The 22563-nt window shown below is 40.4% G+C and overlaps 1 protein-coding gene across 3 annotated transcripts in view; it reads right to left on the bottom strand.

Moving 5' to 3' along the window:
• slc66a3 (solute carrier family 66 member 3) overlaps window positions 1-22563 on the bottom strand; it is a 43164-nt gene that overhangs the window by 5006 nt on the left and 15595 nt on the right. Inside the window, exons 2-7 of one of the 3 annotated variants that reach the window (XM_060853461.1) lie at window positions 20457-20539; window positions 18461-18530; window positions 14615-14672; window positions 5097-5217; window positions 3548-3589; window positions 1315-1411 (exon numbers count right to left, since the gene is read on the bottom strand). In XM_060853461.1, the coding sequence (XP_060709444.1) occupies window positions 1323-1411; window positions 3548-3589; window positions 5097-5217; window positions 14615-14672; window positions 18461-18530; window positions 20457-20539 (463 nt within the window). In that variant the 3' untranslated portion in view covers window positions 1315-1322. Of the gene's footprint in view, window positions 1-1314; window positions 1412-3547; window positions 3590-5096; window positions 5218-14614; window positions 14673-18460; window positions 18531-20456; window positions 20540-22563 lie in introns of those variants that run through there. The other 2 variants (XM_060853470.1, XM_060853477.1) reach the window with 2 other exon arrangements.

The following is a 22563-nucleotide window of genomic DNA, read 5'->3' as shown; positions in this document are numbered from 1 at the left end:
GAACACCAGAAGTTACAAACTTTCAGTCAGAAAAACACCCCTCCACAACAGCCCTCTGTCATCCACACCTAAGCGATTTTGCATCTACCTGGATAATTCATCATTGATTCCACGTGATTTAATCTTCTGGACCAACCTACCAAGAGTGGCCTTGTCAAATGTTTTAGTAAAAGTCCATGTAAACAACATTAACTGCCTTAACCACCTGTGTCACTTCCTCAAAAAACTCAATCAACTTTGAGAGACAAGATCTTCCCTGCATAAAGCCATGCTGACTGTCTCCAATAAGTCCATTCTGCTACAAATGTGAGCAAATCCTGTTCCTCTGAATCTTCTCCAATAATTTTCCTATCACTGATGTATATCTCAATGGTTTATTATTTCCTGGTTTATCCAGATTGCCCGCCTATACCTTTTGACTATACTGTTATATTAAATGCTTGTGGAAAAGAAATCAGAAAATGTACATTTAGTACCTTTTGTGTAGAAAACAGAAGACATCTGCAACAAAGTACAACTTCAGTTTTTTTGACTGTATTTATCAGAGTTCTGGGGTTTTGTTTGCAGATCATAGATGCTCACCACAAAGGGTTTATACAGCTCTGCCCTTAAAGTTTTGACTTAGGTTAGAAACTAGTACTTGCAATTATTATTGTTAAAATATTGTGATTGTTATAAATAGCATCTCCTATTAGTTTTATTTTGTTCAGGTTAGCTGTGAATTATTCAAATGGTAAGATTTTGAAATGACCAAAAAAAGTGTGGATGCTGGAGATTTGAAACAAAGACAAATTGCTGGCAAAACTCAACAGGTCTGGCAATATGTGTAGGAAGAAAGCAGAGTTAATTTTTTGAGTCTGGTGACTTTATTATCTGTTGTAATGAAGTCTCACTGACTCAAAACATTAACTCTGCTTTCTTGTGACGGATGCTGCCAAACCTGCTGAGTTTTGCCAGCAATTTATGTTTTCGTTTAAGCTTTTAAAATAATCTTAAAACAGATCATTCTCATCCACTGAACTGCTGTGAATCTCTAAGGATCACACTGAGGTCAAATAGACAATAGGCTGAAATCATGAGATGTCCTACCTCCTAATTTAATCAATTAATCACTCCTACACTATGTCAGGGGTTCAGATTGATGGCTAGAGTTCTAGCATTCCCTGGATAGATCCAAAATTCACTCAGTATATTTGGATTGGTTGTTTTTACTCATTATTGTGATACAATGCAAAGTGTTGTTTGTCAATTTTCACCAAGGCGATATATTTGATTTAATCCAGAAAACTGGTTTGGTAGGTTGCAGATCCTCACCATGTTTACTACTTTCTCTTTCCAGTCTTCCTGTAGTACATTACCGTGATCAAAACCCACACATTCAACACACCAATAACGGCATAACGTATAAGAACTGGAAAGAAGATCAGAACAATTAATGAGTTACTTTTAAAGCATCATTATTGACCACACAGAACAATCAAGTCATCCAATAATAGTTTAGAACGCAAAGATTTAGTATCTGCTAACTGAAATACAACAGAGTACACAAGCATTCCATCCGTGCCTTTTCTGCTTCAGTGGTTTCAACCACTGTCATAATCAGTCAAAGTATTTCCTTTGTGAGTTGACTCAAATATTCATAAATGAAAGAATAAGCCCAGTAACGTGACTACATCAATGGTTCTGGATATCTGTAATGTCTCTTTAGACCTTCTGAGAGCAGACCAAGCAATAATGAATTAAGACACCGGTCAATCAACTGCTTTTTCCATTACTTATAATCAGCAGTTAGCCAGAAGAGCTTTAGTTCCTTTGACACAATACCTCCTTTTTGAAGTTACTTTCATGCACAGCTTAAAGAAACAGGCAAATCAAGCTTCCAGTCAGAATGTTACCTACAAATCCTCATTTATTAATCCAATTATCCTGGGCTATCGTACAAATTAAATATCTGGTTTGAATAAGCTGGCTGCAGCTTATAAAGATTTTTTTTGAAAATATGTGCCGAAATCCCAGGATGTGGCATTCCGTTTTTAGAATTTCAGCTTCAATATAAGGCAGAGGGTTTGGTTTTTTTGAAGAATAATCCCAATTCGAAGAAGCCCATTTTTAAAATGTAATGACCATTACACTGCAGAACATAGATGGTGCTCCTGTGAATGAGGTGCTGCTTCTAAACTTTGCTTTCCCTTAATGTACAAATAATTTGTCTAAACACAACTTGATCAATTGAAATCAGACTGAATTGCTGAAGGAAGTTGAATGATGAGCGTAAGTGTTTGGCTCCATGTCACAAAAGGTATGATATTATAACTTTGAAAAGAAGCTGTTGAGAGTCTGAAGAGTGATGCAATCCTTCATTTAACCAGCACCTCATTCACAGAAGCACCATCTATGTCCGACAGTCATTACGTTTTAAAATGATCGTATAGGAAGTCTATTACAGAGACAAACCGCTCTAGACTTGGGGAACCTCCATTAAGAAACATCAAGGAGGAAGGATGTAAGTAGTAAGGCTAATAACTTATTACTAATCTTACAGCTTCACTTTTAAGAATGAAAGGCTACTTGCTCTTAAAGATATTCTAAAACCAAAACAACATTCAACTGCATGCATTTATTAACTTAAATTATGATGTTTCTGTTAAAGCATTTATTTCAAACAACCTAAACATACTTTTAATGATCCAGAAGCAAGACAAGTTAAAGATATTAACTTTAGAAATAGCTGACATCTAGGTTCCTGGTGATTTGTTAACTGAAAATTATATTTACAGCTCTTTGATTACTAAGTGAGCAGAAGGAAACTTTTCCTACAAGGGAAAGGCTGATTACAAGGATAGTATGCAGCAATGGAAAGTGCTATTGGAATCCACTGGCCAAAACAATTTAAGGGAGTAGTTGCCTTTTGATGTGGCCTGAATGAACTGGGACCATTATGCCCAATTGTTTACACATCAAATAACATACAAGCATCCCACTCTAAGTGTTTGTGCTTCTGGTTTGGTTGCCAATTCTTTGCGGCTGCATTATGCAGCAGAATGAATGTACTGAACCAAGGAGCTACTTCTGTATGGAACTACATAACTGCTGTTCCAAAAGGTGAGTTATACATTTGTAAGCTGAATAAATGGAAACTGAGCTTAAGTATTGCTCAAAAAAAAGCCTTCAAATTCAACAGCAATGATTAAATGGAAAGTGGTAGATCAGTTCAAGAAGATAGTTACTGTGGTTGTGGTATTAGTTTAGGAGTCACTTAATTCAGCTGATAATGCCATTTATGCACAGTAGAAAATGGCATACTCATGTTTGCAATATTTTATACCACAATGCCTTGGAAAACAGTATTCCTTTTTGACTTCATGGTCTTAGGATGTTAATACTTTCAGTGAAAAGTTTAAAAGATACTATAGCTTTTAAAAATTTTTAAAAATTAAGTTTTTTGGGGAATCTAATTCTATTATTGCTTGTATTAATCTCTCTAAATGTACAAACCCAAATTAAAATTTAGTTGGGATTACTTGGTAATCACATACAATCCATTCACCTGCAGTATCTGCCGTTGTCACCAGGGTGGTGAAGATTCTGGCTGTATAAAGAATAATACAATTATTAGTAATTGCATAATGCCAAAAGTAATCCAACAACATCAGGCTATACTCTAACATGTTTATTTGAAAGTACAAGCTTTCAGAGCAATGCTCCTCTGACAGATAGCTAGCTGAAGGAGCAGTGCTCCGAAAGCTTGTAGTTACAAATAAATCTCGAATGTGGGGTGATGGAAAAGCACAGCTGATCAGGCAGCATATGAGGAGCAGGAGAATTAACGTTTTGAGCATAAGCTATTCATCAGGAATGAGGCTTGTGGGCCAAGGGGTCTCAGAGATAAATGGGAGGGGGGAAGAAGGTAGCTGAGAATGCGATAGGTGAAGGTGGGGGTGCAAGTAAATCTCTGACGGATGTGGAAGGCACTTACCTGCAGTTCCACACATCATTTACTGTATCTGTGGTCTCCTCTACACTGAGGAGACAGAATGCCTACTTGCAAAGCACTTCAGAGAACATCTCCGGAACACATACACAAAACAAGCCCGCCACCCTGTGACCAATCACTTCAACTTCCCCCTTCCACTCTCCCAAGGACATGCAGGTCCTGGGCCTCCTCCATCGCCAAACACTAACCACCCGACACCTAGAGGTAGAAAGCCTCCTCTTCCGCCTTGGGAACCTGCAACCACATGTGGACTTCACCAGTTTCCTCATTTCCTCTCCCCCCACCTTATCCCAGATCCAACCTCCAACTCGGCACCGCCCTCTTGACCTGTCCATCTACCTTTCCACCTATTCACTCAACCCTCCCCTGTGACCAATCACCTTTACCCCCACCTCAGCTACCTTCCCCCAGCCGCACACCCATCCCATTTATTTCTCAGCCCCCTTGGCTCTTAAGCTCTTCATCAAAAATGAGGCTTATGCTCAAAACATCAATTCTCCTGCTCCTCAGATGCTGCCTGACTTACTGTGCTTTTCCAGCACCCCACACTCGACTGGTTTCCAGCATCTGCATACCTCACTTTCTCCCTTTTTATTCCCCCAAATAAACCTGCCCAACACTGACATTGCCACATCGAAGATAATCCAGAGCTGACTATTTTGGAATAATGCAGGCATTTAAACGTTCCAATAGTTACTGCATCTTGTTACCAAAGTAATCTATTCCAGTGTTTGTTTTGTTATTCTTCTGGGTTTCATCCAGGAAAAGGGTGGTCGGAGTCTGTGCACCTGCCCTATTGGTGTGCACTGAAGGTATGCCCATAAAATCTAGCCCCAAGTCTTGTTTGCCCATTACTCATGTCAACCAGTCTTCTGACCAACCAATTCCCAATCACCTCATATTTAAAACTTTCATTGTCATATTTAAGTCTCTCCATATCCCTAACAACCTGCAAATCTTGCTATTAAAGTCTTATTTTAACTTCAAGTTTGATAATCCTGTAAAATTTCAATGTACGTTCCCTTTAAGGTCTACAAAGCAGACATGGTATTGTCAAGCATTGAGCTTTTTTTTTCTTTTTGATAAAGAAAATCACACTTACTGCAAACAGTATAGATGGCAAGGCTCCATGTCAGGGCACTGACCTGGTCAGAATCATGAGTCTTCCACAAGGACTGGAGCTGAACGTATTTACTTAATGCACTGATACATGTAGACAAACTCTACAACAAAACAATGACTTGTGTGAAATCATCAAAAATTAATCAAAGAACGAATTAATTCACTGGCACTTTATTTGCCTACTTGAGACAGACACAGACTCTACTATTCAAAAAAAAAGTTCTTCCTATTTATTCTCTGCAAGTTCCTCCCCCATCCATTAAGGTCAAATGGCATGCAGAATATCACTAGTGAAGCTATTCTTAGTCTAATCACCAAGGAGAAAACAAAAATGGCCTTAATTGATTCCCTCAATGACTTTCTATCTTTTGGTAATGGCCAATTTGAGTCTAATAGGTTACTATGAAATGTCCTGACAGTCTTATATATTTGATGTCTTGTAAGTTCATTACTTGATGACAACACTGTGGTTGTTGGATGGAATGTCAACCTAGAATCTGATGAGAGACTTGTACTTGAAAGACAAATCAGCCACCTATAAGAGTTTGTTCAGCAATTTCAAAAATGAGCTTACTCGTAACAGTTCTAACAAAGCAAAGCAGTTTAAAAATTAAGAAGGAAGGCACTGTTCAGGACTTCAGAATGCCCCAAAACACACTGTAGCCAATGAAGTACTTTCAAAGTGAGGTCAATGTTGATATGTGGGAAGGTGGCATAACGAGGTAATGGCCAGATAATATTTTCCAAGTGATGTTGATTGGTTATGGGAACAGCATTCCTGCTAACCTCAAAGTATAGCAGAGAATATTTCAATTCTACCCCCCAAAGGAAAACAGGGCCTCGGATTCAAAATTGCATCCAAAGCAGCATTCACTCAGTGCTGCAGTAAAAAGTGTTAAATTAGATTACGTACTCAAACATCTGGACTGGGATTTGAACCCACAATCTTCAGGTTTTTAGAGGAAAGAATACTACCACTAAGCCAAATCTGACCCCTTCAAAGCAGATACAGTTGATCTCACTCCACATCGTTAGGTGTCCCCATTGGTGACAACCACCGTACTAAGGTTGAAGCCTGACCGTCATTTGTATTCCACTTCAAGACTTCCCCATCTTCGAATGTCCACCTTTCTAGGTTTCGTGAGCAGAGAATAGTAAAGAGAAACATGAGAAAAAGTTAAGCCAAGAAAAGCAGAATAAAACAGTAAGAAAATAGAAATGGAAACACAGATGGAAATACAAAAAGGTGGTGGGATATCAATTTTTAAACACTACCTGTTTACTTATATTTTCTATATTCCCAGTTTGTAATTTATTAATTTTGTGCTAAAAGTTTGACAGTTTACTTCAGCAAATTTTTGTAGTTAAATACATAAAGCATAAACAGAGTTTTGGACCTGTATTAAATAGTGAAATATACGATAGACTAGGAAGACAGCCCATAGCACAGGTATGTCATTATCACTTCATACCATCCTATCCTGTTATCATTGGTTGGATTCTTTCTTCTGTTTAGAAATGAGTGTTACTATTTTCATTCAGTCTATAAATCTGAAATTTAAAGAATTATGCTGTCACCATATCAGTGGAAATCTATTGGGATTAATCTCTAGGACCATAATTCAGGCAGTCCAGGCCGCATCAGATGATCATTTCAATCGAAACAACATGGGCTTTTGGAAAAAGATAGGAAATGGGCACCAAGTTAAAATGCACAGCCAGTATGTTCACAATGCAGCAAAAATGGAGTTATAAAAGCTGTAGAATACCCAGAAAGGCCATTTGGTCTATCAAATCTGCACCAACCCTCTGAAGAGCATTCACCCAAGCACACCTCATCCCCCTGCATGGGGTTTTTAAATCATGGCTAAGCCACCTAACCTACACATCTTTGGACTGTGGAAGGAAACCCACACAAACAATGGGGAGAATATACAAACTCCACACAGTTAACTCAAGACTGGAATTGAAGCTGGGTTCCCCAGCACTGTGATTCAGTAGTGCTAACTACTGAGCTACACAAGAATTGCCTCCTTGTGTACCATTCTGTGACATAATAAAGATAGTTTACATGAGTAAGTTTCAATCTCACTTTTACAATCCTCTCTGCAAAGATTAATTTGATAATCATAAAAATGCAATAACACCTTGGGATAATTGAAGAGGCGATGTCTCGTGGTGTTATTCTTACCTCTTAACCCAGAAACTCCGCTAATGTTCTGGGGACCCAGATTCCAGTCTTGCAATGGTAGACAGTGGAATTGTATTGAGTAAATAAAACAAAAATCTGGCATTAAGAATCTCTCAATGACCATGAAAGTCTTGCCAAGTGTCAGAAAAAAAACATCCATTTCACTGATGTCATTCAGGGAAGGAAATCTGCCATATTTACCTGGGCTATATTCACAGCAATGTGGTTACCTTTGAACTCCACCACTTGGGCAATTAGGGATGGGCAATAAATGCTGACAGCTAGCAACACCCTCATCCCATGGGTAAACAATAATAAAAGTGTCGATCATGTCTACATTCATATCTTTTGTGTTCCTTATTCAACACAATTTGCAGTTTATACTAATACAAAGTTACAAAAAATGAGTAACTGTATTGGCTAAAACGTAGTATATAGCCAGACTGGCTGATCAATTATTGTTATGCAGAAGACCAAGTTAGTCCAACATTCAGGTCACATTAATTATGACATTTATTTTTTAACCCCAAACAGTACCAAAACTGATGTCTTGGTTCCTGGGATCATAAAAACATTCAGAGATATTTCACTAAGATACTGCCAAATCAGCAAATTTAATTTAGCCAGTCCATGGTTTAGCTTAACCTTCCACTTTCGGTGGTGGGGGTGGGTTGTCAAAAAGCTACGCAGAAATGATGCAAAGTCTCAAAAACAAAATTCAAAAGGTGTGAGACCCCTTGATGGTCAGGTGTGTGAAATTATCTGAACAAATGGTTATCACATACATTTACAGGACAGCACCACAAAAAAAAAATCTGGTTATTAGATTAGACTTAGTGTGGAAACAGGCCCTTCGGTATTCTCGTCTTAATAAAAACAACACAATAAAATTGGAAAGGATTTAGATTTAGATTTTTTGCTTCACTCACATTTATTGAAGATGCTTAAAACATCATTTAGCTATTCCTCAAGATGTCATTCTTCCCATTATTTTGTTCAACTGTTCCAAACAAAACTAAACACATATACAAAATGTTCTCTCTTCCAGTATCTGACCGATCAGGCAAACCATGATATCCACAACCTTAGAAGGTCTACGTTTACCAAATTCCTTTTACACTGATCAGGTAGATCAACCCAGACAGCAAACAGTGCTCATTCTCACAAAGTCTGTAAAGTGACAATATTACAGATAACTGAGTTACGTAAGTGGAAGAGGCGGCATAATGGTAATGTCTCTGCATTAGTAATCCTGAATTTACTGAAGAAGGGCTCATTCCCAAAACGTCAATTCTTCTGCTCCTTGGATGCTACCTGACCTGCTGCGCTTTTCCAGCAACACAATTTTAGCTCTGATCTCCAGCATCTGCAGTCCTCACTTTCTCCTAGTAATCCCAAATGCAAGGTTCTGGTTCGGGGGACATGGGTTTGATTCCCTCCAAGACAGATTGTGAAGGTCAATTTAAAAAAAAATAAATTGCTAGCCTGATGAAACCAATGTCAACTGACCATCCATTTCAACAATGTCCTTCAGCGGAACAAAATCTGCCATCCCTACTTGGTCTGACTCCAGACCCACTTTTAACTGCTTTCAGGTCATTAGGAACGGGTAGTAAATGCTGGTCTAGCCAGTGATGCACACATCCTGTGACAAGTAAATTGCTAACAAAACAATTTTGCTTAATACTGCATACCATACCACAGAGTGTCTAGACATCAGATAACTAATGGCATAACTTCTAACAGTAACTAACTGTTCCAAGTCACTGATGAGTGCTGACTAGATTCAGTCCATACTGTACTTTGAAAAGACACAAACACATGTGCACTCTGCACTGCATGAATTTGCACATGTCCCCAGTCCTACATCCTCACTCCTACACACTGTCCCTCACTTTGTTTCAATCTTATCAATTTATAATACTTTATATTAACTGTCTTTGAGAGCAAAAGGAAGGAGGATGAACAGACTGAAAAAAAATTAAAACTAACTATCACATTAATAAAAGCCAATAAAAGGTTAGATAGCAGTAACCATGATGGGAACAGAAGTTTGGCAATCAGTAAAACAGTGATAAGCAAATGAAAGTAACCCGAGTGTATTTCCATGAATATGATTTGGAGGTGCTGGTGTGGACTGGCACATACAAAATTAAAAATCAACACCAGGTTATAGTCCAACAGGTTTATTTGGAAGCACTAGATTTTGGAGCGCCGCTCCTTCATCAGGTTAACCTCCACAACCAGCTGATGAAGGAAGCTAGTGCTTCCAAATAACCTGGTGTTGTGTGATTCCATGGAAATACTGTACTACAAGATTTTTTGAATGTCTTTTTCATAGGGATTCCCTCTTCATTTCCCTAGCAGATATTATAAATTAGTGTAGATTTTCCTTTTCAAAAAAAAAGTAAATATTTTTATTTTGATATTCCGGATGCTTCCATCTAATTGGTTCTGCACTTTACAAAAGGACTGAACGCAAGGTGTGCAAATCCATAAAAATTCTTGCAGAACACGAATATTGAGATGCTCTGTACTTTCTAAACATCCCAAATGTGAGGACTCTTGATTCCAGAATAAACAGAAATATTAAACTTGCAAAGAAAATAATCTATCTCTCTACCAAACATAGTTTGTGGGAAACAGATAAAGCAGTTTGAATACTTTATTGATTAATTTTTAGCAATTATCAGTTGCTTCCATGAAAAAACTTGTGATCATATACTCCTTTTTTCATGACTTCAAGACATCCCAAGGTGCTCTATAGGCAATGAACTACTTTTAAAACATGGCCTACTTCCGGTATAATTCATTCCTAAGTACAATTCCAGTCAGTTTTATGGATGGTTTCTCTCACTGAGCTCCAGCAAATTTCCTCACACTATTCTCCGAGGTTCACCTCATTATCTTTGCCCTACAGCTCTATGGCATCCCACTACCTTCCCTTTAACCAGCAACTAAGTATGTGCTGCTACCAGGAAGTCTAGTGCCATTTTTAAAGCTCAGAGTCCACCAACCAGGAGCTGCCCTTCACAATGTGCATAGTCAACTAGGAGAAAGTGAGGACTGCAGAAGCTGAAGATCAGAGTCGAAGGGTGTGGTGCTGGAAAGACACAGCAGGTCAGGCAGCATCCGAGGAGGAGAGTCAATGTTTCGGACATAAGCCCTTCATCAGTAATGAGGCTGTGAGCTGAGGGGCTGAGAGATAAATAGGAGGGGGATGGGGCTGGGGGGAATGTAGTTGAGAGTGCAATAGGTAAATGAAGGAGGGGGTAGTGATGATAGGTCAGAGCAGAGGGTACAGCAGATAGGCGAAAGGAAGATGGCCAGGTAGGACAGGTCAAGAAGGCAGTGCCGAGTTGGAAGGTTGGGACTTGGAGAAGGTTGGGGGAGTGAAAATGAGGAAACTGGTGAAATCCCCATTGATCCTGTGTGGTTGGTGCGTCCCAAGACAGAAGATGAGGCATTCTTCCTTCAGGTGTTGGGTTTGGGTAAGGGTTTATCGATAGAGGAGGCCCAGGACCTGCATGTCCTTGGCAGAGTGGGAGGGGAATTGAAATGTTCAGCCACGGGGTGGTGGGGTTGGTTGGTGTGGGTGTTCCAGAAATGTTCTCTGAAACGATTCACAAGTTGGCGTGCTAACTCTCCAACTCAGCACTGCCCTCTTGATCTGTCCATCTTCCTTTCCACCTAGCCATCCCACCCTCCACTCTGACCTATCACCATCACCCCCATCTTCATCTACCTACTGCATTCTCAGCTACCTTCCACCCAGCCCCACTCCCTCCCATTGATCTTTGAGCCCCCTTAGGCCACAATGCCATTCCTGATGAAGAGCTTATGCTCAAAACATTGATTTTCCTGCTCCTTGGATCTGCCTGACCTGCTGTACTCTTCCAGCACCACACCCTTAAAGTGTGTATAGTGGCAAGGGAACATAAACTTAATGCTCTCAGGGCAAAGAGGTAGCATGGCTGACACTTCATTGCAAAGTGTATATTCAGAAATGTGTTGCTATTTAAGAACCAAGTTACAAAGGTCACGTTCCTTAGTGTTAAACCCTCGGAGAACCTTGCTGTATGACACTATGACGTGGAAACAGGCCCTTCAGCCCAAACTATCCAAGATTTCCTAAACTGAACTAGTCCCACTTGCATGCATTTGGCCCATATCACCCTAATTCCTTCCTATTCATGTACCTGTCCAAAAGTGTTAAATGTTGCACTGTTGCAACTGTACCAATCTCCATCACTTCCTCTGGCAGCTCATTTTATACATGCACCACCCCTTGCGTGAAAAAGTTGCCCCTAGGATCCCTTTTAAATCTTTCTCCTTTCACCCTAACCTATGCTGTCTAATTTTGGATTCCCCTGCCCTGGGGAAAAGACCTTGGCTATTCACCCTATTTATGCCCCTCAAGATTTTGTAGACCTCTATAAGGTTACCCCTCAACCTCCTATGTTCCAGTGCAAAATGCCCCAGCTTCTCCTTATAACTCAACTCTTCCCGTCTTGGTGACATCCTTGGAAATCTTTCTTGCTCCCTTTCCAACTTAATAACATCTTTTCCCTATAATTTGACCAGAATTGGGTGGTACACTGGTTAGCACTGCTGCCTCACAGCGCCCGGGACCAGGTTCAATACCAGCCTCGGGCAACTGTCTGGGAGAATGTGCAAACACCACACAGTGTCTGTATAGGTTTCCTCCGGACTCTCTAGTTTCCTCCCACAGTCCAAAGATGTGCAGGTCAGGTGAATTGGCCATCGTGTTCGGGGATGTGTAGGTGGGGTCAGTATCACTGTGTAACAGACTGGGAGGAGTATGCAAGGACTGACAATGGTGTCATCAGAAAGAAGCAGTGAGAGGTCATGGATAAATTGTTTTTGTTGACTAAAGCTGCGCTAGGGAAAGAAAATTACTTGATTTAGATTTTGGGGAGGAATTTTTTTTTAAACTAAATGCATGAATGGGCAGGTTCAGCGCCATGTATTGACAGCCTGCCGTATGAGGGAATTGGCAGGGTCTCTTGGCCATCTCAGGAAGTGCCATTGGCTCAATCAGTTTGAGCACCAGGTTTTGAACTTGAGCATCAGCTGGAGGCACAGCAGTGTATCTACGAGGCTGAGAGTCATTGGATCGTATATTCTTAGATGTGGTCACCCATTGAGAAGGCAATAGCCTGGTGGTATTATCACTGGACTGGTAATCCAGAAACCCAGGTAATGTTCTGGGGACCTGGGTATGAATCCCACCACAGCAGATGATGGAATCTGAATTCAACAAATTCAACTGACATTAATGATGACCACTGTCGATCATCAGAAAAACCCAACTAGGTCATCAATGTCCTTTAGGGATGGAAACTGCCATCCTTACCTGGTCTGGCCTACATGTGACTCCAGTCCTACTACAACGTGGTTGAATCTGAACTGCTGTCTGAGCAATTAGGGTTGGGTGTTAAATGCTGGCCTAGCCAGCAATGCTATCATTCCATGAATTAAATAAAACAAGCTTAAGAGAGTTATTAGAGAAGGAATGGGTGACCATCAATTAGAAGGAAGGCAAGCAGTCTGGAAAGTCCTCACTCAAGAACAGTTTTTGTGTGGTTAAGGAAAATGGGCAACTGACTGTTCCTCTGGGGATTGCAGCCAGAGGGGGTAGGTGGGACAGGATGAGCTATTTTGGTAGGAGATTCAATAGTGAGGGGTACAGAGGCATTTCCGCAGCCAGAGACATGGCTCCTGGAGGGTGTATAGTCAATCTAGGTCCAGGATCTAGGATTTCACTGAATGCCTGCAGGACAGTTTACGCAGGTCGAAAGATGGACAGGGTCCTGCAACAAAAATGTAGGGAGCTAGATCGCAGATTATAAAGCAGGACTTCAAAGATTGAAATGTTTGGATTACTCCTAGTCTTATGTGCTGGTGTGGAACTTGGCAGCTGGATTGAAAGCATGTGTGGCTGAAGAGTTTAATACTGAATTACTAGAGCTGATGTTTCTGATCAATTGTCATCTATGTTTGAATTACCATTATTTCTTAAATAAAACAAATTCCGAACAATATTAACAGTCTGAAATTGTATATGCAAGATACAGAATCACAAAATACTCTTAAGACTAAGTGACAAATTTAACACACAATTCTGATCGAGTTGCTAATGTTTTTCCAATGATTTCTCGAACCTGGTAATGGATATTCTTGGCACCCTTTATTCTAGCCTAGCTTTTCACTCATACTGGGCTAGTTGTCTGCTAGTGTTTTTGGATGTATTGCCAGTACTCTTTCTCCTTCTAATAATCTCAAACCAAAATGACAGCAAGTACAGTTCTTTCTCAAGAGATAAAAATTGCATTGCAAATGTTCCTCTCTATTTTGTACATTAGCATCAAGACTTCCACAAGAATTACAACACAGAGCCCACAATTTTATTTGACTGCACTATCCACCTTTAAGTCCACTCAGAAAAATAACATAACCTGCCAACGAAAGAAGACTGTCAAATCCAAGGACAATGCTAGAATCGACAATCAAATTTGAATATTAGCCATTGGATCTCTTTGACGAGAAGAATCACTACAGTGTAAACAAAGAGTGAAGCCACAGATGAGACCCTCTATGTTCCTCCAGGATTAAAATTAAGAACACCAACTGGACATATCTGCATGGTACAACACATTCACATGAAAACAGGGTCACTCAAAATTTCAGAAAAGGCATTACCTGGTACAAGTGTTAAATGCTGAAAGCAATTAAGCATTTGAAGTGCTCTTAGTTCCCTAGTGCTGTAGATTATGTCAAAGTGATGGGTCACTTCTACACATCTTCAGTCAAGCAATTTACTCAAGTTGGTAAAGGTGAGTCACCAAGGATTGATTTTTAATTATTTAAACAAACAAGTTATTATATTAGCAATGGCTACATCTGTAGGAATTTCAGTGTATTCTGCTGTAAGAATGAAAACAAATGGCGTCCCACATGCTTGGTTTCCTCTGGTGACTTCCTTTTCTGTTCATCACCATATCCCTGAAATGATATTCCAGCTGATATTGTAAGGTAGAGAAAATGGGAATTCAGCTGTGCCCCAATTCAATCTCACCTCCTTCAGTCAGTAACAGATATAACTGGCTGTCATTAATGTGAAAAGGTCCATTGTAGTTTGTCATTAATAATCCAAATTGGACCAGTTGGAATGTGCTGTACTAGTCAGTCCATTACTGGATGAAGCATACACCTGTTGTCAGCATTGGCAGCAATTTAAAGTAAATTATCACCCACAAATACAGACTGCTTAATGCAATACTTACCATAGCTAAGTCTATGATTAACTTATGGATTGTTAACAGACGCCAACCAATGATAAATCTGAATGTCGCTAAGGTAGAAACTAGGAATGGAATACTAATCAAGTATATATTGCATGCAAACACCATTTTACCATCTGTAAATATAATTTTAAAAATCAATTTATATTTGGACATTCTTAGACATGTTATACAAGTTAATGTTTCTAATTCTTTGAATTCAATCTTTTAGTTATGTATATTGTGTATGTTTTGATATTAAATTCTACTACCTTTCTTATTCATGAATATTCCATTCTAAGCTTATATTGTGCTTTCCAAAGATATGAAACCTGTTATTAACACTCAGACTAAAAACGTAAAAGGTTGTCGTCTAATTCATAATTGAGTTTTCTACAAGAATGAGCTATTTTAAATCCTGATGAAGGGCTTTTGCCCGAAACATCGATTTTACTGCTCCTCAGATGCTGCCTGAACTGCTGTGCTCTTCCAGCACCACTCATCCATATTTTAAAAACAGTCGCGTCTGATATAACACAATAATTCTGTTCCCGTGCGACCCCACATTACAGGAAAGTCGCAAAATAGCGGCACCACTCAAACTAATGGGGCTGGAATCGCATTATAGCCAATACAGGTAAGCAAAGTTCACTTTCTACAAATAATGGTCTCAATTCTTCAAACGCATTAAAGCCAATTCAAGTTGAAGAAACACGTGTCATAGCAGAACCGACTGTATTTTGTTGAGTCATCTGCTTTTGCCTTGGAAAATCTTCTGCAAATATCATTCTGAATAAATTACCAGAAAAAAAATTCTCATGAACAGATTTTTTACATTTATTCCCCTGGGCTGTGGGTGTCACTGACCAGGGTAGTGCTCGTTCCCAGGGCCACTTCAGAAGGCAGCTAACATTGCAGAGCTTGATTGGTAGTGTTCCTTTCTTAAAGAACATTAATACACCAATTGAGTTTGTAGTACAAGCTGTCTGGTCATTGATACTAGTACCAACCTTTGATTTTCCATTATTTTTAAAAATGACCCGGAATTCAAACTCTTAAGCTGAAATGTACATTTTTTGAATTGTTAGTTTCCAATACTCTAACCACACCACTGTTACAACTCTTCATCCAAAAAGTTGCAAAACTCACTGCACCAACCAGAAGTTCCAAAACAAAACATCAACAATGAGACAAATTCTATTCTCAGGTCTGAGGAGGTACCCATAACTCTCATGCACTGGACAGAACACAAGGAAATACTGAGACAACAGACAAAATATTGCAGATGCTGGAAATTTGAACTAAAGGACGTCAATCTGAAATTGTTTCTCTGTCCACAGATGCTGAGCATGTCCAATATCTTTTGGTTTTATTACAGAAACTGGGTTTTTAAAAGTGGTGGGTTTCAAAACAGGGAACTGGTGGGATTCAAAAATTGCAGTCTCAGAAATTGACTCGGGTCCTGACAACTCTGTTACAGTTTACAATTTCCGAAGTGCTAGCAACTGGGGAGGGACAGGGAACCCTCTCCCCACCAATTTATGACCCAGTAACTCCTTTCGGAGCTGTTGGCAGGTAGGGACTGTTAAAACTGTAATTTTCAAAGGTAACTCGGACAAGCCCTGAGAATCTGATGCACGTTCGTAGCTGGCTGTCAGATTCAGTGCAGAGAGATCAGAAAATTTGCTTTTAAATAGTTGAAAGGTGTTTGTTCATGAGGTTGTCTTCGGCCATGTCAAGTTTGGCTTTAGCTAACCCTCTGAACCACTCCCCTTTCTATTCAGCAGATCATGACCACTTTGCAGCTCCTGCTTTCCAGAGGCAATTGGCACCACTAATTCCACACCAAGTTCATCATCTTCCCAATTAGAGCCTTTGTAACGTTGTCCGTGAGGTGTACTGAAGTGTAAGATCAGGACCCACCTTTGTTATCGCAACCAATTTCCCTCGCTAACTAACCTGCACCCACCTGAATTGATGTAGAAAGCAACTCATCATCGCCTTCTCAAGAACAATTAAGAACAAATACTGCCTTAGAAAGGAACAGCAAGATCCATGAAATAAAACTAAAAATCTCTCACCACGGGAGTCTATGATTTTATTATATTCTTTCTTAACTTAAGCTATTTGATTAATATTAATAAGTTAAACAAATTCTGGTCTCTTTGCTATAGGAAGAATGTTTTAAAACGTGAATGGATTCAGAAAAGATTTACAAGGATGTTGCCAGGGTTGGAAGGTTTGAGCTATAGGGAGAGGCTGAATAATCTGGGGCTATTTGCCCTGGAGTGTCGGAGGCTGAGAGGTGACCTATAAAATCATGAGGGGTGTTGATAGGGTAAATAGACAAGGTCATTTTTCCAAGGTAGAGGAGTCCAAAACTAAAGGGCTTAGGTTTAAGGTGAGAGGGGAAAGATTTAAAAGGGACCTAAGAGGCAACATTTTCATACAAAGGTTGGTATGTGTATGGAATGAGCAGCCATAAGGGGTGGTGGAGGCTGGTATAATTACAACATTTAAAAGGCATCTGGATGGGTGAATGAATAGGAAGGGTTTAGACAGATATGGGCCAAATGCTGGCAAATGGGACTAGATTTATTTCTGATATCTGGTCAGCGTGGATGAGTTGGACCGAAGGGTCTGTTTCCATGCTGTACTGGACTATGACTCTATAATCTTTATATTCTTTCCACCATCGTCATTGACTCATCAATTATTTGTTATTGAACACCTCAAGACTGTCCAACTCCTGAGTGTGGAGCAGAAAGCATGGCACAAGCTGATTAAAGCTCCTGGCACTGCCAAACAGCTGCTATAATCAATGGGGATGCATGACCTGCCAGTCCTTTGGATGGCAGAGCAGGAGACTGCACCATCTGAAAACTCCTCAAAAACTAGCCTGGGTCATGGGGCCAAATCCTGTGGTATTTACATCAATGGCCCTCCAAGACAAAGAGACTCAACCTGCTTGTTCTCCTGAGCAATCTTCAATGAGCAAGGTTTTGTTAAGACTAATAGTGAACATGCCAGAACCCATCTCCTTTCCCTCCAGTCGCTCTTCCCATTCCATAAACATAACTTCCAGTCCATTTAGCTAAGGCTTAATTTCCTCTGAGTAATGATGTGCTTGATTCATTGGAGTAACTTAACTGAATGAGAAGAAAAACAATGTTGGAGTGCACTACAGCTGCCTCTCTCACGTCACCACTTGGTGCTGTTGGTCAGTGTAATACCTTAATCCTGGAAATACAGCACAATGGGAACACATGACTCCAGTTTGTTGCAAAGCTGTTACAGAATTAGGCATTCGTATATCAAGCCTGCACAGGATAAGTAAATACTTAGGCAGATCTTAGATATGAAACAATCAATGCACTTTTCAAAGACGCTAACATTGTTCTCTCCTGTTTTTCCAATTTAGCCCTCTTACATTCTATTGCAGCTAAAGATGTTGACATTCACTACACCCACTTCCTCCCACTCTCACTCTGAGATGCTTAAGAGACATCCGGGATTGAAATGTACTTACAATCTTCATTGGCCTCTGCTCACAGCAGGAGTGCTCCAGATCAGAATGATGTACATGAGAAATTCCACACAAGCCTCACATGTCACACACACGCAGCCGAGTCATAGCACTGAATGTCAGATGGACCAAACAGGGTGTCCACATAGTACTCTAATTAATTACCAGCAATCGGTTTCTTCTTAAAACCATTTGTGATAGAATTAGTGGAATTACCAAAAATGAAAATGATTCACAAGAGCATACACAAGTAAAACGTCCTTGTGAATGGATTAAAAGAATTGCAAATAGATTCCTTATTCAGAGTTAAATGCCAAGGATACAAGATTGTGTACGGTAAAGCTGTTCCAATGTTTCCATTATAAAACAGAATACACATTAAGAGAATAACATCTGCAAAAACAAAGAACAGTAGCATTAGTGATATACAATTTAAACACAGGTGCACAATTGGCTTTCCTCACAGAAATTAATGGAATCATTAATTAAAATGTAAATTCCCATGAAACCAATCAACAAGAGACAATAATTTTAATTGTGATTGAAGGGTCCCACCTGAAACACTAGCCAAGTGTTTTCTCTTTCAGATGCTGACTGACCTGTTAGCCACTTGTCGCATTCTCTCTTATTTCAGATTTCAGGCACTGATGTTCTTTATGCCATTCAGTCAATTATTTGTTGCATTTTTGCCACCACCATTCTGTACTATTTGTCAAACACTAAATCTGGGTTTTCCAAAGTAAAGGTCGATACGCCTTGGGGGTTCAGAAGCTCCATAGAGCTCTATCTCTTCCCTGCATCCCCCTATCATGGATCTTCCCTCTCCCATCATGTGCTCACTCCCAAACGGTGCATGCCAATGTTTAAGCCTCAGTAAGGGGTCCCAGTGGGAAAAGTTAAAAAAGCAGAGCACTAAACACGGGTCACATGCTATACCAATGTGATAACGTGATGAAATATAAGCTTAGGGATTCCTTTGGTTCAGTACATTTTGAATCTCAGCTTGTAGAATATTAAACATCGGGTATTACATTCCTGATGAAGGGAGTCTGTCCAAAACGTCAATTCTCCTGCTCCTGGAATGCTACCTGACCTGCTGTGCTTTTCCAGCACCACACTCTCGCTTCCTCCTTTCTGGATGTTTGCCCTATTTCCTTCCTACTTGCTGGCTCCTTTTCAGGCTGGCTGCCTAGAGGCTGACAGACATCAATCATCCATTTGCAGAGCAAGTCAAAACCATGCCCAATGCATCCAAGCATCTTCATGGACACTTTCCAACAGAGATCACTGGTTAATGCTGAATTACAGGGAGCTGGGGATTTCCTTTTTGTCCTTTAGGTAATTATACGGACTATAAGGAACAGGAATAGGCTGTTTGGCCCATCACGCTTGCTGCATTATTCAATAGTATCACGGCAAATCTGAAATTCTTCACATCCACTTTCCTGCCTTTTCCCTGTAATCCTTGATTCTCCCACTGATTAAGAAAACATGCATTATTTCAGCCTTAAATATACACAAGGACTCTTGACTTTATAGAGAAGAACTTCCTCCTCATCTCAGTCTAAAATTGGTGCCCCTCTATCCTGAGACTATGCCCTGCCCTAGACAGTCCCACAATATCCTCTCAGCATTTATCTGGCAAGCCCCTTGAGGATCCTTCCTGTGTCCATGAGATCACCTCTCATTCTTGTCATCTCCGGTGAGTACAATCCCGACCTGTTTAACCTTTGCTCATAAGACAATCACTCCATCCCAGGAATTATCTTAGTGAATCCTCTCTGAAATGAAATATCTTTCTCTAAATAAGGGGACCAAAACTGCTCAAATTACTCCAGATGTGGTCTGACCAGCACCTTATACATCTGCAATAACATTTCCCTCCTCCAGCATTCCATTAGCCTTCCCAAGTGCCTGCTGATCAAATGGGTCAAATCATTTGTTCTCAAAACAGTTAATTTTCATGCTTTAAAACCACTTGTCGGATTGAAAAGTTTCCTGTGTGCTAGCTTTCGTGCAGCAGTACCCTGAATGTGGCTAACTTTATACAGGATCAGACTTGAAAACACACAGCCTGTGCAGCTTCCTGGCTTGCTGTCTAGTGCGCCTCTACACCAATTATAGAAACGACAGTAGGCAGTGCTGCCATTTATCCCACTCAGTGACTGAGGGTGTTGGCTTGGAGACAACCATTCTTATTCCATAATGCACTGTCAGAGTCCTCTTACCCTTTACACAAAGACAGGAGTATGACAACTTTTCTTCACCCTGTCCCCTGCTTAGTTTGTCGTTATAGCAGCATACTAAATAATTGGTTACCTTGTACAATTAAGACTGGATACTCCAAGTATGTTGTCAATGGGTACTCATAGTAAGTCAGGTACGTCAGGAAAATCAAAAACCTAAAACAAATCAAATTTGTTCTTAAATCAGTCAATTTAAAACCAGTTGTAGGAATTAAATGTTTTCTATGTAAAGGTCAGTAGACAAACTATTTGAGCAAATTATTAACACACTCAAAAATTGTCAAAGAGACAGGAAGAGATTCCAAATGCTACTTACAATTAAATATTTATTTCTGACTGACAAACTATTCTCTCTCTTTTCTCGCTGTTTTTGTATTAATTGTTAAAAGAACAGAAACAAAGTTTAACAGGTGCAAAGGGTAGCTCAACAGTTTACCTCCAACATGACGTTTACTAAAACCTCTCAGTTAAATCTCAATAGTTGTCAGACCGGAGTGACACCACACAGTAATACAATGGCAAATCTGAGGTTAGCATTTAAATAGTGGATGAAACGCTAAAAGACAGGAGATTGAACAAATAAGTGAGTGCAAATCGGCAACAGGAATTAGCTCTCCACCCTGTTGTTCCCTGGCTTTGGTCCTGAACACTGAAACTCGTAGGATGGCACGGTGACTCAGTGGTTAGCACTACTGCCTCACAGCACGCCAGGGACCCGGGTTTGATTCCTGCCATAAGACCATAAGACATAGGAGTGCCCATCGAGTCCACTCCGCCATTCAATCATGGCTGATGGGCATTTCAACTCCACTGACCCGCATTCTCCCCGTAGCCCTTAATTCCTCGTGACATCAAGAATTTATCAATCTCTGCCTTGAAGACATTTAGCGTCCCGGCCTCCACTGCACTCTGCGGCAATGAATTCCACAGGCCCACCACTCGCTGGCTGAAGAAATGTCTCCACATTTCTGTTCTGAATTGACCCCCTCTAATTCTAAGGCTGTGTCCACGGGTCCTAGTCTCCTCACCTAACGGAAACAACTTCCTAGCGTCCACCCTTTCCAAGTCATGTATTATCTTGTAAGTTTCTATTAGATCTCCCCTTAAATCTTCTAAACTCCAATTAACACAATCCCAGGATCCTCAGCCGTTCCTCATATTTTGACCTACCATTCCAGGGATCATCCGTGTGAATCTCCGCTGAACACACTCCAGTGCCAGTACATCCTTCCTGAGGTGTGGGGACCAAAACTGGACACAGTACTCCAACTGGGGCCTAACCAGAGCTTTATAAAGTCTCAGTAGCACAACGGTGCTTTTATATTCCAACCCTCTTGAGATAAATGACAACATTGCATTCGCTTCCTTAATCACAGACTCAACCTGCATGTTTACCTTTTGAGAATCCTCGACTAGCACTCCCAGATCCCTTTGTACTTTGGCTTTATGAATTTTCTCACCGTTTAGAAAGTAGTCCATGTTTGTATTCTTTTTTCCCAAAGTGCAAGACCTCGCATTTGCTCACATTGAATTCCATCAGCCATTTCCTGGACCACTCACCCAAACTGTCTAGATCCTTCTGCAACCTCCCCACTTCCTCAGTACTACCTGCCTATCCACCTAACTTTGTATCATCGGCAAACTTCGCTAGAATGCCCCCAGTCCCTTCATCCAGATCATTAATATATAATGTGAACAGCTGCGGCCCCAATACTGAACCCTTCGGGATACCGCTTGTCCCCGGCTGCCATTCCGAAAAAGAACCTTTTTTTCCCAACTCTCTGCCTTCTGTCAGACAGCCAATCCTCAATCCATACCAGTAGCTCACCTCGAACACCATGGGCCCTCACCTTGCTCAGCAGCCTCCCGTGTGGCACCTTATCAAAGGCCTTTTGGAAGTCTAGATAGACCACATCCACTGAGTTTCCCTGGTCTAACCTACTTGTCACCTCTTCAAAGAATTCCAACAGGTTTGTCAGGCACGACCTCCCCTTACTAAATCCATGTTGACTTGTTCTAATGCAACTCTGCTCTTCCAAGAATTTAGAAACCTCATCCTTAATGATGGATTCTAGAATTTTACCAACAACCGAGGTTAGGCTAATTGGCCTATAATTTTCCATCTTTTGACTTGATCCTTTCTTGAACAAGGGGGTTACAACAGTGATCTTCCAATCATA

The sequence above is a fragment of the Hemiscyllium ocellatum genome, chromosome 3, assembly GCF_020745735.1.
Source record: "Hemiscyllium ocellatum isolate sHemOce1 chromosome 3, sHemOce1.pat.X.cur, whole genome shotgun sequence".
NCBI classification, from domain to species: domain Eukaryota; kingdom Metazoa; phylum Chordata; class Chondrichthyes; order Orectolobiformes; family Hemiscylliidae; genus Hemiscyllium; species Hemiscyllium ocellatum.
The sequence above is the reverse complement of the archived record's forward strand: the minus strand, read 5'-3'. Positions and strand labels throughout refer to the sequence as shown.